The sequence below is a fragment of the Platalea leucorodia genome, assembly GCF_965183815.1.
Source record: "Platalea leucorodia genome assembly, chromosome: 1".
Taxonomy (NCBI): domain Eukaryota; kingdom Metazoa; phylum Chordata; class Aves; order Pelecaniformes; family Threskiornithidae; genus Platalea; species Platalea leucorodia.
In genome coordinates, this window is record NC_138823.1 from 121,660,246 (window position 1) to 121,678,910 (window position 18,665).

At 38.5% G+C, this 18,665-nt stretch overlaps 1 protein-coding gene across 3 annotated transcripts in view; it reads left to right on the forward strand.

Annotated features, from left to right (window-relative positions):
• CAPN7 (calpain 7) overlaps positions 1-18,665 on the forward strand; it is a 33,844-nt gene that overhangs the window by 12,854 nt on the left and 2,325 nt on the right. For all 3 annotated transcript variants that reach the window (XR_014229225.1, XM_082322207.1, XM_082322208.1), the window contains 12 exons: positions 548-633; positions 1,546-1,639; positions 3,246-3,392; positions 5,099-5,205; positions 6,775-6,895; positions 7,139-7,283; positions 9,110-9,209; positions 10,910-11,045; positions 11,498-11,573; positions 13,937-14,082; positions 14,790-14,852; positions 17,538-17,668. Coding sequence is in view for 2 of the 3 variants with exons in the window: in XM_082322207.1 (XP_082178333.1) it covers positions 548-633; positions 1,546-1,639; positions 3,246-3,392; positions 5,099-5,205; positions 6,775-6,895; positions 7,139-7,283; positions 9,110-9,209; positions 10,910-11,045; positions 11,498-11,573; positions 13,937-14,082; positions 14,790-14,852; positions 17,538-17,668 (1,352 nt within the window). In the remaining variant the exon portion in view is untranslated. The remainder of the gene's footprint in view (positions 1-547; positions 634-1,545; positions 1,640-3,245; positions 3,393-5,098; positions 5,206-6,774; positions 6,896-7,138; positions 7,284-9,109; positions 9,210-10,909; positions 11,046-11,497; positions 11,574-13,936; positions 14,083-14,789; positions 14,853-17,537; positions 17,669-18,665) is intronic.

Sequence of the window (18,665 nt, forward strand, 5' to 3'; positions counted from 1 at the left end):
GAATTCCAGCTGAAAATCCTGTTTTCCAGAAATAGCAGTAGGGTTAGTATGAGAAAAGGCAAGGTGTACTCTGCAGCAAATTGTTTGTTTGATTTACTGCATGGAAAAAATAATGAGCAAGATTTTTAAATTTTTATTTGACAGGAAGCAGAGTGGCCCATTGAGAATAGTGGAAATGTCGCGCTTAGTGTTAAGTTGCAGATGGCCCTAACTATTCTGAAATCAGCAGTACATTATGCCATTGGATATGGTTTATATTACACAGTGTGTTTTGGGGAGAAGGGAGTAAGTGTGAGGGAATGCTGAGGTATCTGCACTTGCATCCAATTGTCATTAATAATTCTAACTCTGGTTTGCTCTGCAGGGGCCTCATGTTGGGCAAGCAGACATTTCATGCCTTTTTAGTAGTAACTTTGCTTCTCTTGGTCCAAATCTTTCCCTTTTGAAAGGAATTACTAACTGACAATTTTCCTTCCCTCCACATACCCTGTTTGTTTTTCAGTATCTAAGTTAGTACATGTCCTCACTGGTTTTCTTTTCTTTATAGACAATAGTGTCAGATTGTTCTTTCGTGGCATCACTAGCTATCAGTGCAGCATATGAAAGAAGATATAACAAAAAATTGATCACAAGGTAAGTAGCTGTTCCTTTCTAAGATCTTTTCAGACTTAATACTGCCAAGCTTTTGCGATGGACAGCTGGACACAGTAAAACCTAGCATTTGTTTCACCTTCATCTCCCTGGGACTTGTGTGGCTTCAGCACTTCTGAGAGGGAAGCCAAATTTATGTAGATATGTATACAGACACTGGAGTCTAAATTCAGATGTGCTTTGAGGAGCAAGAAATAGTTTGGAAGGTTTTGTTTGGTTTTTAATAGAAATTTTATTTACAATGCTTTATAGGTTTATTTTCCTGCTTTGCTGTGCCAACTGCCGTGCAACAAGTGGTCCATCTTGCATCTCATTGTAGAATTAACGTTAACAACACTCTCTGGGTTCCACTCGACTGGTGTCCTGTGATAAATTTGGCATGGGTTTGGCAGACTCTGCCGGGAGCCCATTGCCACACCAGTGTGTGAATGTTGTTCCTGGATTTTTTTGTTTTAACCTCTACTCGTTAGAACTGAACTGGTATTCTTTTCAAGAGCAGTGAGTTCTACACTGTCTTCTCCTTCAAATGTTTGACTTGTCATTCAGACAAATACTGTATTTATACTACAGATATGTAAATACCATTTGGTTAATAGTAAGATAAATTTGATTGCCTTGCTTCTGTTGGAGAAAAAATTAGGTTACTTATGTTCTTTTTGTTACTGTATTAAGCAGAGAACTGCAGCAAGAGCAAGGCCTGAAAAATAAAACCTCTTTAAACATCATTGTCATTTTTACTAAATTTGAGTTGCTCTTTCATTAAAAATTCCATATTTATGTTCAGTATAAATTCTAGAAATAGACTATGTTAATTCCACTTTTATTGTTATCAGTGTATGTACAGCCAAGTCGTTTATGTCACAATTTCCTCCCTTTTTTTTTTTTTTTATACAGTATAATTTACCCTCAGAATAAGAAAGGAGAACCAGAATATAATCCATGTGGCAAATACATGGTGAAGCTTCATATCAATGGTGTACCTAGAAAGGTAAATGGTTTTGGGGAGACTTAATACTGTTACTGTTTAAGTCATATATTTTAAAGGCTTGGTCTGCTTCACTGTGAAGCTATGCTTGCATAGCAAAAACTTTAGATACATTTTGTTGGAGAGTGGTTTTTAATTGTTAAACCTTTTGAGATTCATTTTGGTGGTGAAGTATGTAACAACGTAGATATTTCTACAGACATAAATGAAAATAGCCTTACTCACATTAAATTCATTAAAAAATCCTTATGTTGCTTAAAAGAATTACGAAAACCATACAGGAACAAAATTATGCATCCCATATTTATGAATAGGGTGTGCAAGTAATCCGCTTTTCCACTCCATGTTAGAAAGGAACTTACAAAACTAAAAGTACAGAGGGGGACATCCAGGAAGAGTATAGACATGGAATGACCATAGAGGAATAACTCAAATGACCACAGATTCTTAGTAAGGAGAGGAGATACCTGAAGATACGTGATAGAACTTCGTAAACTGACAAACAACTCCATTTTCTTTTCAGTGCAATAAATAAGGGCATAAAATAATGTATTTCTTCATATAGTACTTAACTGTAGCACTGATTATTGCAGATCATAGTGACTGATAAATGTTTGTGGGAATTCAGAAGTTGAGTGGTCATATTCATGGGGCAAGGGAGTAAGGGGAAAGTCCTCAAAGGCTATTAATTGTTAAGTTATAACCTCTGGGTCAGGAAGTCCTTGAGTTGCAAAATTCTGGAATCTGAATGTTTCAGGGAAGTATAATTTATGTCCTTGCCTTGCTTTTAATACTCTTTCCAAAATATCTCCTAATGGCTGCCTTTCGTTAGGATGAATGGCCATTTGCTCTTCTATGAAAAGGATTATTCATTCCTGCACAGATTGGATTGGACCAGAAAATGTGCTGTGTTGGTAGCCTGTATCGGTAGTGGACTAGTGCCAATGTGAAACTGAAACATCTGTTCTGGGAAACTGTTTCAGACCACTACAAATACTGCAGTAACAGTCTGTAATAATGCCGAATATATTCTACCTAATTTAAAGAAGAAATGTTAATACTTTCACAACTGCTGTTTTGGGTTGTTTTTCCTTTCCAGAGAGAAGAAATTTAAATCTGGAACTAGAGACTGTGAAAGTGATGTGACACATAGTTTGTTTCCTTATAGATAAATAAGTGTTTATTTTTCTGCTGGCTACCAAGCAGAGTCCATACTCTGTTTCCTAATTAGGTGAGGAATATTGTTAGGCTTTTCTTTACTTTTTTGCTGGTAATTACACTGAATTTTTCTGCGGCTACCTTTTACAATAGATATTAGACGCTTTACAAGAGCGTACTGTCATCATCCCCATTTTACATAGGGGAAAGCAAAGCAAGTGATCACGGGTCACCCAGTAGACCAGCGCAAGTAAGAGCTGGCAATAGAATTTCTTGTTCGCTTGGGCAAACCACTGCAGGATTGGTAGAGGTGTCCATATGTGAGAACGATGGTCAGGTCTGGCTGTGTCTGAGAAGCTGTATGTTAATGAGAGTTTGGTTTTATTTTTTAAATACTTCCAAAATACTTTATTAGCTTTATGATGATTTGTCATTTGTTTATTTCACGCAGGTAATCATAGATGACCAGTTACCTGTTGATCATAGTGGGGAACTTCTCTGCTCTTATTCTAACAATAAGAATGAATTATGGGTATCACTAATAGAAAAGGCTTACATGAAGGTCATGGGAGGATATGATTTTCCTGGATCAAATTCTGTAAGTACTAGATTATTTCTAAGAGGCAAAAATTCCACTTATATAATCTTGGGTCAAATAATTTTCCTTCTAGTGAAATCGAAGTGAATTGCTTGGGGAGGCAAGTACTGGATTTGATGTTTTCTTAAATTTTTTTCTATAACTTTTTTTCACAAATACACTTAGCTGTACTTAACGAGATTTATTCCATCAAAATAGAATGAGCAAGACATCTTGATGAGCAGAGTTAATCTTGGTTCTCTGACTGCAGGATTGACACTTATGGTTGGGAAGTGTATGTGTTTATATAGAGTCTGGATGAAAATGCTGGGTGAAATCATAAATTTTTTTGCTTGTATCAATACTGCTGATTTGGTTTCTAACTGTTGTTCAATAAATAGGGCAGTTCTCCCTCATTAGGTAGGGGAGTCGGCTAGGAAAGGAACAGGCTAGTCGTTTAGTAGATGTATATAGAGGGAGCAAGTACTTTGATCTGTGCAAGTTTGTTTATCAGATTGTTCCACTCATTTACGTAAATATGTATTGGGTTCCTATAATGTGGTTACTAAAGAAACAGTCATCATACTGCAGCTAGGCTGACATGCAAATTATTCTTCAAAGAGGGACGGTTTACTGAAATGAGTAGTCCACATAATTTTTAATTTGTTACTTAGGAAGCATTTCTGATTTTAATTTAAAATTCTTTAAAATTTTAACACTATATTTTTGATTTCATGGTGCTGTTCGCATTCTAGTTGGTGTCTTGATAATCGCATTCTTGGAGGGTATACTAGGTAATAATCACCTCTTGAAAAATTATTTGGAGACAAATGTGACTTTGTATAAGGGATAAATGTAGCATACGGTTTCATGTGTGTCTATGTGTTGGGCTGCTTTGTTTTGGAGGACAGAAGCTGGTGGGAATAGCTGTGTTTTATTCCCGCTGTCGTCTTCTAACTTGCTATCTGGAAAAACAACTTGACTTGTGACATTTTGTCTCCACCCTTCCCGCCCCCTCTGCTTTCGACTGTATTCTAGCTTCCTTGTATAATCAGGGTTGCTTACTGGCTGTGTTGTACTTGTAATTCCTCAAGTTCCCACCCACCGGTGCTGGTTATTGACACTTCAAGCTTTTACAGTCTCTGCTTTTGCTTTGAGAAGTACAAAGCAAAAGAAAAGTGACTAAGCAGTATTTCAAGGAGATGAAATGGGGAGATTAAAGCATCTTTTTATGGAAATACATATCAGTGTCAGCTTTACCAAAAAGAATAAAAAAAAAACAAACCCTGAGCCTTAGAAGTAAAACTTAAATTATTTAAAATGCATATATAATAGACAGGTTCCAAATAGTGCTTCTGAGACTGTGCTTTAAAAGTCTGTGAATCAACAAAATTAGTAGAACACATCATAGAACTGAGCATGATTGATCATTCTGTTATGCTTCCATTGCTCTGAAATTCCAGTTTGTTTTGTCAGTTCACTTTCCAGCTTTTTTTTTTTTTTTTTTTTTTGAGGCTATTTGGAAATGTTGTCCTAAACTAATCAAATTAGGTTTTGTTTGTTTGGTTTTTTAATATAGTCTTAATCTTGAGCCTTTTATGTATAGAGCTATATTGTAACTTGTGTGTACTTGATTTCTTTCAAGGTGCTTTTATAATTTGTGTACAGACATTGTATGCTTATAGATGGATATCTATTCTGATTTCTTTTGAATGCTTGCATTTCAGAATATTGATCTCCATGCACTGACTGGTTGGATACCTGAAAGAATTGCTATGCACTCTGACAATCAAGCTTTCAATAAAGATAGTACTTTCAGAATGCTTTATCAGAGGTAGAAGTTTGTTCTTTCCTAAGTAATTAAAATGCTTGCTGTGTAGTAGCTGCATTACCACTGTAAAAGCAGTACAGTCACCACAGACCCTTCGATTGCATTTTGGTACTGCTACAAATTGTGCTTTATAAAACCTCTATATGCTTTCTGGAAGAAGAAAAATTGAGGTATTGCTGGCTTTGGTAGAACACAGGAGGAAAATATTGTGAAATTTTGTTTGAGGTGATTTTTCTTCTTTACATATGAAGAAAAAAAATAGCCCATTTCTTGATGAAGAAAATAGAACACAGAGTCAGAGAAGAGCAGCTTGGAAGCAATATACAAGTTAAAAGTGTTTAAAAAGTAGAAGGAAACGTGTTCTGTGTTCCCACACAGTTCCCCAGAACTTTGGTGTTGATCTGCTGTCCTTAGCAAGCAGATATAATATAGTATTTGTAATCATATCACAAGATCTTGGTTATTATGCCCCATTAGTAAATCTCCTGGAGGAGCAGCAAATGTCTATCAAAACTGCAATACTGATCTTCAGACCCACCATAACAATTCTACTTATGGTGAAAGATACAGCTGTAATTTATAAACGTCAGCTAGCAAGTACTTTGATTTCTTTCGAAATGGTTTTGTGCAAACAGTTTCTTAAGCATTTCAGTGCAGTAGAAGGGGGATATTCTGTGGACTGAAACATATGCATTCGTGATAAAAGAGCATGACTCTCCTTCTACTGTGCTTTTTCAGTTGGTTAGGAGCTCTCAGTTGATTGTCAGCAACTTTTCAAATATTCCAGCGTTGCAATTTGGAGGTGTGACTGCAATTAGGATGGGATCTAGCCATGACAGCATCGCTATTGTTCACCTGTGCTAAACTGAAAATCTGTCGATCCATAGTCCAGTGACCCTGTAAACTGTCTAGGGACACTGAGTATGTACTTGGATTTTAGCGTGGGCTGGGAAACATGTTAGTGTGTTTTCACAACAACAATTGTTGCGAAATTAACAATTGCAATTCAGAGCAATTGCAGAAGTCAGTTGTAGTGAGCTGACAATTCAGGCCCTGTAAGGCCTATGCTGGGGGACACAAAACCTTTAGTGTAAACAGCTGCAAAAGTATAGAAGCACGAACTTCTCATTCGTCAGGTTTTGGGAAGCTCCTTCAGAATCCTGGGGGTGTGACAGGGTTGTTAATTTGCTCTATGCAGTGGTTGGCTAAGTGTTGATGAAACCACATTTGTGTTCAGTTGAAGATCTGTGAAGAGTATCTTTAAAAAGTGACACAGATTGAACTTCAGGTTGACAAATGCTGATTTTTATTTATAAAAAATATGAAATGATGAAATTATATGGAAAATAATTTTTCACTTAAAGCCTATACTTAAATACTGAAAGAAAATAGTTCTGCTTTTACAGGAGTGATTTCTGCTGACAAAAAAAAAAAAACCTGTATTCGAGTTTTTATAAAGCAGGGTCACGCTAATGGACAGTGTAAAAACATACTATTACAGTGTCTGGCAAATGTCACTTTGCAACTTGCAAGATTTTAATTAAGCTCTTTTTCACCTCTTTTTTTGAACAGATTTCACAAGGGAGATGTCCTTATCACAACAGCAACAGGGGTGATGTCTGAAGAGGAAGGAGAAAAATGGGGTTTAGTTCCAACCCATGCTTATGCAGTCTTGGATATAAGAGAATACAAGGTATCAAGTAAAACTGAAGATGTTTTCTGATGCCTGTTTGAAACCTATCTGTGATGGGTAGCTACTGATTTTTTTGCTCTAATGGCTAATATAATTTATTTTGTCTTGAGCTCCATTGGGAAATTCCAGAAAGCTTAATGATGCTGTATTTTCTTGAGATATTGGTCCATATTCCATGTTAATATAAAAATAAAAATTATCTTGACAGGATGAATCCAGCAATTTTATTTTGTATTTCTTTAGGGACTTCGATTTCTTCAGTTGAAAAATCCCTGGAGCCACTTACGTTGGAAGGGACGATACAGTGAAAATGACACAAGAAATTGGACCCCAGATTTACAAAAATACTTGAACTTTGATCCAAGAACAGCTCAGAAAATAGACAATGGTAATAAAGTTTAAAAAGTCACTATCTTTTCAGAGAATCTAAATCTTTGTGGTGTATCCCTGCAGGAAGGTGGAAAGAAATGCATAAGCACAAGGAGAGGGAGAGTAAAACAAATACTAGAAACTAAATAGCCCAAAAGTTTAGGGAGTATTTGTGGATTTAAATCTGTCATTTCAGGTTTGTCTGGGGTTTAAGTAATCTCGACTGTTTAATATATCTCAAATTCATTGACAAGAAATCACTTCCGTGCTTAGGTGTGGGCATGGGGGAGTTCAGCGCAAAGATAACATTCTGACAATAAGCTTTGTAATACTGCTTTTTAATACGTGAACAGACTTTTTGTGGGTTTTTTTCCCTCCAACATTTGCAAATCTGCATCAACATGCTTACTGTAATCAGCATTTAAATGAGTCTTGCCCGTATTTGAGGTTATGTGCTGGAGGTTAGTGGGTTTTTCCCCTTGCATTACCTTACTATATCTGTAAACAAATCTTTATATACACTCTGTTTCTGGCTGTAAGAGTAGATTGAGATCGGTCTTTGAGACAGTGGTACTACTATGTCACTGTCCAGAGAAACCACTTGGAGTGATGCCCAGTGTTGCCCTGTCCCATCTTCCCTGGGGAGCAGCGGAGCGTAGCATCTGGCAAGTCAGCGTGGGTTTGCTGGTGGAAGGGCAGGCTGCTGACGGTTCAGAAATTCCGCAGAAGCTGCGTTTTACATTCACAAAGAGATGCCTGCTGCTCTTATAGTATCCTAGTTGCTGTCAGTGTATCTCTGTGAGGGAGCCCCTTTGTTCAGTGCCACTCTATTTTGACAACAGTATGCGTCCAAACCCATTAAATTATAGCATTTGTTGATAAGCCTCGTGCAAATGCATAAGGAAGACTTTTGATTTAAATACAAGAATAGCAGCCCTGGCTTTGTGACAGTTATGAGAGATTAGCTCATTATTTATTTACTGATTCATTTAGTAAGGAATTTATATCCGTAACATCTAGTAGTTAAAATTTATATAAAATTAAAATTTATATACAATTACACTAGTAATTTTAAGGGAGTTGTTTCTTTTGACTGGATTTACACTCTGGTCGTGTTGTCTAAGTGTGTAGCTATTATGACTGCATTTTTTTGTGCTGCAAGATCTGCAGCTGCCTGTGTCAGAGACTTGAATTGTAAGGCTGTTACCTTTTTGAGAGTTCATTTCATCAGGAATCTGTCAGCTTGCAGGCATTGCTGTTGGCTGGAGTTGCAATTAAGGGAGCTACGGAGACTCAGAATAAATGCATGAGATTGTTGTAAAGACGAAGCAGATTCAGGGGGCCAAAGCAAGTCACATACGTGTTGGATGAAGTATCTTAGAAATACATTCAAACGTACTCACATGTTGATTGAATGCTTGATTGTGCTGGATGACTGCTGAAGTGGGTTGTTGAATTGGGCGAACCTGTTTGACTATGTAATTTTTCTTTTTTTCCCCAGAAACCTAGGAAAGGGGAAGGCAGGTCAGAATCGCCTCATGATGTCTCTTTCAGTACAACAGATTCTCTAATGCCTTCTGCTTAGTGCTTGATAATGAAAAGCATTCTGACAGCTTCAGAAAGTCCTTGATGATAAGCAGAGACTAATGTGTTTTTCTTGGCTTAACTTGTTTGGTTTGGGGGTTAAGTTTAAATTTAGAAATTTGGGCAATGCAGGCGTTACTACTAAGTTTTACAGGAAGGCTGGTTTATATAAGCTATATCGTTTGCCTGGAAAGAGACTTTTGAAAAACAAGTAAAATCAAGGTGTCTGGTAAGGAAACAATAACAGCATTTCCTTTTTAGGCATTTTCTGGATTGCCTGGGAGGACCTGTGCCAGTACTATGATGTTATTTATTTGAGTTGGAACCCGAGTCTTTTTAAAGAATCTACATGTATTCACAGGTTGGTCCAAGAGATAAAGCTTTCGTGTCAGTATCTCACTAAATGTTCTGAGGTGGTGTTTCCTTCCTTCCTTCCATTCTTCCTAGTTACAGCTGAAGAAGTTGAACTCCAACCATGCTCTCTTGAGCCTGACTTTACACTTTTCAATTCTCAGCCCAGGCTTTGGTTTTGACTACTTCTGTAACATCGTTAAAACTCCAGTGACCTTTGTGGTGTTGCTGCGGACCTAAGGTTGCGTAACCGGATTCTGACCTCAGTCCCACATCTCTCTGTTGGCATAGAAGTCAGATTTTTCTGCATTCCATCTTTAAGCAGTGACCAGACAGTGCTTGAGTGACCTAGTTTTTATTTGGAATTCATTTTCCTGGCCAGTTGCAAGTTGTTCATGCAGTGCGTGTTGTCTTTACAGGGTGTGTTCACTGATGTCAGAGGAGTTTAACTAATTCTGTTTTTCACCAGTTGTAGTTATCATAAGTAATCTTCCTTGCCTGCTGTTTTTTTTCTGAACATGATACCTGTCTCCTACTTAGTATCCATCACATTCAGTCTTTTTGTCACCCAGTTTGAGGATAAGCGTGCATCTCGGTTTCAGAAAGCAAGGGTTTCTCTGTTTTTCCACTCCACTGTGCTGCACTTTGCCACTCCTTCTACACTGTTTCTGTGTGTGTTAGCTCTGCACAAGCTCCTTCATCCATAGTGCAACTGCTGAGTTATCTCTAAAGGCTCCTTCCATCTTTGTGTTCAAATTAATTCTAAAATACACCGTGGTGAGGTAGCAAGATGAGGTAACATGTATGCTAATCTCAAAGCTCATCTACTAGTCTGTCTTTCCTTATATTATTAGTGATTGTCATAGCTCTGTGTAGGGAAATGCCCAGCACAGTGGCAATTGCCATAAAAAGTGGAGTAATTATGGTGGTAATTTGAAGCTTAGTTATAGTGCAGCCTTCCACGCATGCTGTTCAGTTTTAAAAGTGTAGGAGGGTCAATGGGACTTATGAATAGTTTTATCCACTTCTGTTCCCAGCGTGCCACGCTTTGCATTCAGGCATCAGCACTTCTTACTCTTTCATACCTTATTTTCCTTGCCTAGACAGTTCATGAGGCAACAGGCAGATTTTGTAATAGGGTACCTCAAAGATTTTTTTTTTTTTTTTTTTTTTTTTTTTTTAACACTTCATGCAGGCACTCTTCCAAACATAAACCAGATCAAATTTTAAAAGAAAAATTATCTGAATAAAAAACTGGAGGAAAAAGTTTCGCAAGCTTTTGGAACTAGACACAGCTTACATATGGAGTCTTACAGTTACAAAAGCATAGGAGTTTTTCCCTTAATAATAAATGTGTTGTGTGCAATCACTGCAATAATTGGCTAGCCTGGGCTCCCTGGCTGGCTCAGCTTTTTCTGTGCTTCGTGTGGTTGCAGTCACCATACCAAACAGCCAAGCTGTTTGTATTTAGCATTTTTTTATTATCACACTTGTATCGTAGTAAAGTCATTTATAAAACAAAATTGTAAGATAATGCTTTTGGCACTAACGTATTCTGTAACCACTGTCATAGATTCCCGCAGAAAATTAGCCTTCAGTAACTTTGGTACTGATAATGGATAGCTCTGTATATATGCAGGATTTGGAGTTGGGTTTCAAAGCACAAATTAGCATCTTACTCACCTAATAACGTGTCTGTATTACTTTCAGTACTTGGGATGCAAAGCAAGGCCCGGTGAAGGATGCCTACAGCCTGGCCAACAATCCTCAGTACAAGCTAGAGGTCCAGTGTCCACAAGGTGGTGCTGCCGTCTGGGTTCTGCTTAGCAGGCACATCACAGACAAGGTGCTGGGTTCTTTTCCTTAGTTTTCTGTATTATGAGTTCTGTAATATCTCCTGTAAACCTTTTTATATAGCTTTCTATGTTATTAGTATATGAGTGTTTATATTTTATATTCAAGTATGTACATCTATGTGTATATATAAAAATTTTTAAATTCAGCAGGTACACATAATTGTGTACAAGATTGTTGGAATAGACCCAGAGTAAAAATTTAGTGAGGTGATTATATTCTCCACTATAAAGGTAATAAAATAACTCTGAGCTGTTATAAGTGAAATTAGTGGCAGTTTGTTTATTTCAGGGTTTTTCAGGAATTGGATCAGGTATCTTAGTAAAAGCAAATATCAGTGATGTGGTGATCGAAGGGGATGATAGAATGTGTACTCGATTCTGCTTAAGCATTGGTTACATTCCACAGAAGTGTACAACTCTACTTGATTTGTGTTTTTTATAGGATGACTTTGCACACAATCGGGAATTCATTACGATGGTGGTATACAAGACTGACGGCAAAAAAGTTTACTATCCAGGTTAGTGCACGTTAATGGTCAAGAAGGTGATGTTAGAAATAAATTAAGAATTGCAAAGGATTTTGTGGAGAGGAAAGGCACTTTTTGCTTTAAAACTAGATGCCTCACTCTTAAGAGGTCAGTCTTCTGAAATAGTTGTTTAGCCCTGTTTGACCACCTTCAACAGCCTACACGAAAGGAATAAACCAAGCTGTGCACGTTGGAAGCACGCTAAGAGGTCTACGTAGTCCTGCTGACACTTAATTTGGCACAGCATTTTCTTCATTGTTCTGTTGATTTTTGCAGTGGCAGTAGTTAATGCTTAGAGGGAACAGATGTTGTGCCTCTGTTTATCTGATAGCATAATTATTTCCCAGATTTGTGAAATTATTTAAAGGTTTACAGCTTCCACTAAATGAAAATAATTAAGGTTAATTGTTCTATGAACTTGGCTTAGCAAAGTACTTAAGCAAGCTCATGAGATACAGCTGAAAGCTTCAACTTATTTCTAAGTATCAGGTATGGAATATGTAAGAAAAATATTTAGATACTCAGATTTTATCAAAGTATTACTCTCAGTCATTATAGGTCAGTTTTTACTCACCTTGAGAAGAAGGGGCTTGGCTTTTGGAGGTTTTGTTGTAGCTGTGAAAAAGGCACGTATGTTTTATTTCAAGACAGATAGCAGATCTGAAACACAGGTTGAGACACAGAAAGTAAAGGTAATGCCCATGTTGAATGGATAGGGTAGACTGCAACTTTAAGGTAGAGCTAATAATATATTTTTATTTATTCTTTACATCACGTTAGAGATATCTGTAAAAATATTCCTTGGAATAATTCAGTGAAGGTGCATCCTAAGGCAGGTAGGATTTGGCCTGTTGCTTTTACAGATAGGGAACCTTTTTAGAACCAGGGTTGCATTCAGGTAGCTGCTCATGCAACGGGTAATAGCAACAGTTAATTAGAGAGTAGCTTTTAAAGCTCTTTTCACCAAAGAGTGGAATTTGTGGGTTTTTCCCTATTGGAATGGCTGGTAAGGGTTGCATTCTTCATCTCTGGTCTTGTTCAGTGAACTCTGCCGACCAGTTCCTCTAGAATCCAAGCTGTCTTTCTGCGGAAAGCATCTGTTCGAGACCTGACCAAATCATCATCTGTTTTTGCAAGAGCTGACCTTGTTAAAGCATCTGCTTCTCCTTTACAGCCCAGGACATGCTTCTGGTGTCGCTAGTACTTGTAGCAGTGCTTATTTTACATGCTGTCTTACTGAAAACATTCTTAAGTGGGCAAACCAAACACATTTGTATAGCGGAGGGAATTTTCGGTTATGCTTGAAAGAGACAGTCTTCCAGCAAGACTACTAGCAAGAACGGGATGATTCACGTTTTGTCTCGCTACCCAAACTCTTTTATAAACTTTTAATCTCACGAGCTCAAACTCGTTTAAAACCTTTTTCCACGGAAATAGATCGGTCAAGCTGCAGTATTATTTTTACCATCTGTTAAAATGAGATCAGAACAAAGCAGGTTAATCCTTTGGCAGTGAGGCCGAGATTTCCCATTCCTAAGCTGCTCATTGTTTTATATTAATCCTTTCCCCTCTCCCATGTTGCTTTGTGGAAGAAAATAAAAGGACCTGATCCTGAGCCTATTGAAGTAATTGGCTAGACTTGTTCCTGCTTCACTGAAATTAAAAAGTCTGGAAAGAACCAATTAGAGGCCAAGTAACAAATTACATTGTCTAATTGTAAAAGCAAATATTTGGGACATTTATAATAAGTACTCCGTGTGCATTGGTACTGGGATGCAGCTACATCTGTGTAACGATCACAAGGATTTGGAGAGGGAGAGAGAAAGTGTGTGTCAGTTAGTTAAAGAAATTAACGTGTCTTAAAGTCTTGTTTACCCAGTGGCCAAAGATTTTTTTTTTTGGCAGCTTACATTCTGGAACTGTCCAGTCAATGGAGAAGGAGCAGCCTCCTCGGAGATTTTTAAAGAGTGCTCAAACGTTCCTTATCTTTCTCTTTAAACTTCACCATAACCACAGTAGGTCTCTGAGTAGTGACATTGGTGGGAGATGTTCACAGTTCTTGCAGTTCATGGGATTTAAGCTGTACTTTCAAGTGCAGAATTTGTGTCCTGTCATGTGTGATGTACCTCTCCTGAAAATGATAGTTGCTCTTAAAGGACAGTTGCATCTGCCCTTTTTATGAGCAAATCTTGAGGCTCTATTGTTTTGAGAGCCCTCAAGTCTGCTTACAGTCTAACCTTAGTACCAACAACCTGACTCTCCTGGCAAAATTCACTGATACAAAATGGCTAAGAAGTTTACCAAGCTGGGGGATATTTTGATCGGGGAAAAGCATTCATCCTGTTCTTTTTCAGCTGATCCTCCTCCATATATTGATGGTATTCGGATCAACAGTCCTCATTACCTGACCAAGATAAAGCTGACCTCTCCAGGGCCCCATACGTTTACCTTAGTGGTGTCCCAGTATGAGAAACAGAACACTATCCATTACACCATCAGGGTATGTAGTGTTGGTTTCATAATGAATGTAAACAATTAAACTATGAAGTGTCCTTTATTTCTAAGTTTGATAAAAAAAGTGTACTCCTGGACTGATACTGTTATTTTTGGGGAGGGAGGCTATGAATGATGGAGCAGAACCACTGGATGAAGTGCTTGATCATGTTCTCCACTGTAGTAAAGACAATATAGTGTGTTTGATTGTTGTAATGAAATCGGCTGAAAAATACTTTCATTTCCTAGAATAAAAAAATCTACGTGTACAGGCAGAGCATTGGCTCTCTATGTATCCAAAATAAGCCTATTTTAGATCCCAGTTAAGATTTAAAGTTTTTTGACTTCTCTAAGTCCTTGGACTCAGTATTTGGGTTTTTCTCTAACTGCTGAGTCATGTGATGATCAATGCTAGATGTCTCTTTTTGTCACTGAAAAAAGTAAAATGCAGGTTGTTTCCATTTTGCCTTTTTTTTTTTTTTTTTTTTTTTTTTTTTTTTTAATAAAAATTAAGTAGAACTAAGTCTTGTTAGTCCCAGCGCTATTCTGGATTTTGAGTTTCAGATGGGGTTCTCTGATGAGTAATGTAGGCATGTAGCGAACAAGTATTTAAAAATGATGTGTAGGCAATTCTGCTTTTTTTTAACATGTCATAAGATTGCATATGAACGGTACAAGATGAACGTGTGACCAGCTTATTCTTTTACAATGCAGGTGTATTCCTTGTGCAAGTTCACCTTTTCCAAGATTCCTACACCTTACACCATTTCCAAACGGGTAAAGAATTTTTTTCATTTTATGGGTCCCTGGATAATAATTCTGGTTGGCTTTTCTGTATTTGAAATGTAAAAGGTTTTTAAATATATTTTTATATTACTGCCCAAAAATGGCAGCTTAGGCGCCATCTTCTAACAAATGAAACTTCTTAACTAAAGCTTAATCTAAGCATCGTTAGCACAAGACCAATCCTGTACTCAAGTTACATATAATTTGCCAAACAGTTAGTTGCACTGTTAGCATAATTCATAGCAACACAGAAGTCCTTGGGCTGGCTCACCCTGTTCACACCACTCTGTACGGACGGTGGCTTAACTTTCGGTGTTACTTGGTATATAAGCTCCACCTTCATTGCAGAGCGTGTTGTTATGGCTGTATACCATTGCAGATATACTGTAAAGCCTCTGTAGAATAGACTTGCCTTTAGAATAACAACCTGTACCCTAATGTGTAATTACTCTGCAGAGATCAGATTGTGCTAGTACTGCTGCAGAGTAAAAACCCTGCAGAGCGTTGCTCGTTTTCCCGTGAGAGAACTGTGTGATTTTCCTGGAAGACCTCTTGGCATGATGGGACAAAATCAGCAATGGCAAACCAAAGGCACCGGTAGCAAGACTGTGACAAATAGACTTAGGATGGCAATATCACAATACATTACTCTTCCTAAATTTTGCAAAGACATCTCAAAGGTCTGTAACCATTGGGATAAGCGCTCACTGCCAAACAAACAGGATCAAGGCAATATACCCATGGTACATTTCATATAGAAATACTCCCTGAGAGTACAGCAGCAGGGGCAAGAGAAAAAACTTGACTGCAACTAAGTCAGAAGCCCAGGCAGTTTTGAGGCCAGCTGCTGTTCGTATTTCAGCTGTCAACATGAGCTGCAGTTATACCTTCAGCTGAAGTATAAATATAGCCAAGAGCTCACAGGGTAATATGTGACTTGCATGTATTTTCACGTATTAGCAATTTTATCCTCAAGAAAGAATAAGCCAGCAGTTGTTAACTTTAATCTCCGTACCTACCATGCATACCCTGGGGAATCCTACTATAGGCAGAAGTCTTCTGTCCGAACAGTAACCTCTTTGGGAAGAGAGAAAGAAGGCTAGTCTGAGCCACAGTGGAGCAGTCCATTTTCTAGGACACTCATGCCTGAAGCCAAGGATTACATTACTTTGTGTGGTCAGGGGGACATGTTGGCTTGCAGCTAGGCTCTTGAGTGCAGACAGTGTTTCGTACCAGCTGTTATTTCCACAACAGCCCCTTGAAGCTAGCCTGTTCTGGAGAACGGTAAGTGGCTAGAGAGATTCCTAGAAACAGCGAGATGATTTGCTTGGTTGTTCCAGCAACGATTGTCCTTTTTGGCTCTTAAAAACTGGGCTTAGTTTGGGGGAATGCTTTAAGAGGTCAAAAACCTCATTGAAGGTGACCAGCCTGTTTGAGGCAGGACATCTGGTTTATGTTGTATTATGTTTCAAAAGAAAATTAAGTATGTGGAAACATCCTGTTAATTATTTGAAGATTTCTGTCTAGTATTCAAATAAAAGGCATGTTCTGTCTATCCAAGGCCAGCTCTCTCTGTACGATTAAATACAAAAAGTTAGTTGCCCGTGCTTAATGCTTATTTGGTCCTTGCTTAGCAGTCATCACACTTAAAACCAAGCAGATGATAACTAACTTACAGTTTACCAGTAAAAGCGAATTCCGTTGGATGTCTTTCTTACACTAAAGTTGAGCAGTCGCCCCTGGAGCTCAGCAAGCCCTAGGGGGATTCCTGGAACTAAGTGCAGCGGAGGTGGAAAAGGCCGGGAATGCTAACAGCACGCAGCAGTTTTAGGTTCCTGGGTAGTAGCACAGTGGGGGAAGAAATCCCCTTTGCTTCCAAACTTGCCACGTTTGAGGGTTTTGGACACTGAGTGAAGAAATTAAATCACAAGAAAAAAATGTTGCTCCTTGCTCGTTTGACAGAAAGGGGAGAGAAGTAACAGGAGAAGTAGATCTCAGCTATAAATTTGTGTGAATGCCTGGCATGTCTTATAAGTCTAACCTTTCAGTTTAATGACTAGCAGGAGGAACTTGCAAACAGATGGCCTGTTTCTCAAAGTCTGAGCAGCATTTTTCCTCTTGTATGTCTTTGTCCTTGGGGAATCTGTCCTTATGGATATCTTGTCCCTGTAACACTGGTTCTCAGAGTGCATAGAGGTGAGTGGACAGTGCTGGAGGCAGCGAGTTCAAAAGGAAAGGTTACAACGCAGGTAGTGCGTACTTCGTGTACCGCTGCTGTTTCTCGTTTAGCACAACAGAGGAGTCTGAGCAAAAAAAAAAAAAAAAAAAAAAAAAAATCTGCATAGTCCAGTAGTCATGGCATAGATGGGAACACAGATCCTTCGTTAGATGCAAATTGTTACAGTCAGAAACAGTTACTCAGTACTTGCTTATTAAATATAAGCTAAAAAATACAGTACACTTAGAAGGGATCTAAGGCTTTGATGGAGGTGGGTGGAGGACTGCAGTGAAACTTTCTGAATACTTAAGAGTCACTTGCACTTTAAAAATTAGGAGAGATTACTAAAGTCAGTGACTGCTAAAGTGAGAGGAGCCTCTAGTCTTGTTTGTACGTATAAATAAGCAATACAAATCCTCAGGATATAAAGTATTTTCTGTCCTTTTGACTTCCTTCAGGTTAATGGACAGTGGAAAGGTCACAGTGCTGGAGGATGTGGAAATTTCAGAGACACCTACAAAAATAACCCCATTTATCAATTCCAGCTGGACAAGAATGGGCCATTACTAATTGAACTACGGGGACCAAGGTTTGTAGAGAATAAGCGTGCACCAACACAGCAGGAGTATTACGTGCTAAAGATAAAGCTTTGTCAGTCTCCTCCATGGGGAGAGTTGGAAGCTCCCTGAAAATCCAGAAGATGGGTATGGGACGTGGCTCAGATTTAGCACTATTTATGTTTCTAACTTCATTATCGATAGTGATTTAAACCTGCACGTTTGCTGCTGAGGAAATCCTTGACCTACAAGGAAAGCAGGAGCCTTCTTTTTCTTTAGTTTTGGTGCCTGAGCAAAGCTAGGCCTTGCACAGAAGGGAAGACAGTACAAAGGACTTTTTCTTCCTCTTAAGGAATTACAATCGTAATTAGTTTTTTCTTTTGTAGTATAGCTAATACGCAGGATACTAAACCCTTACAGGCTCTCAAATAATGGCCTATGCAGTAGCTTCAGCTCTGAAAGTGCATTTACTCTACCACTAGCAGGCCAGGAGAAGTACTGGATGTCAGTGCCCTGTAGACTAGACCTACGCAGGTCAAATTCCTTTGGCAAAATTCACGATCTACCTCAAAATACCAGTATACAGTGCTTCCAAATAGCACCATCTCCTGCCGTGCAGTCAAGTGTTAATCTTTTGCAGAGCTGTACAGCGGGCCCCACAAAATGGGAGCACTTCTTTATCCATCCTCCTCTCTTTGAGGAAACTCCTCTTGTGAAACAGAGACAAGTGCAAAGGTGTGGCTCCGCTGTTCCACTAATTGAGTGGGTTTTTGTATGCATTTTTTTCCTGCACTCGCAGATCATATTTGGGTAGTTTGAATGACAGGGGCAGTGGTGCCTGTCACATGCGTTAACAGGTAGTAGACAAACTGTCCCAAGTTGTAGTGCAACATGAGAAATTCTGCTGAGATCGCGGACATTGAGTCCTCTGACAGCGATCAGATCGCGCCCCAGGATCTGTGCCGTGCGGCACCAGAGTATGTCACCACAAGGTTAACTGCTTGAAGTCTGCTTAAATGCAGAGGCGGA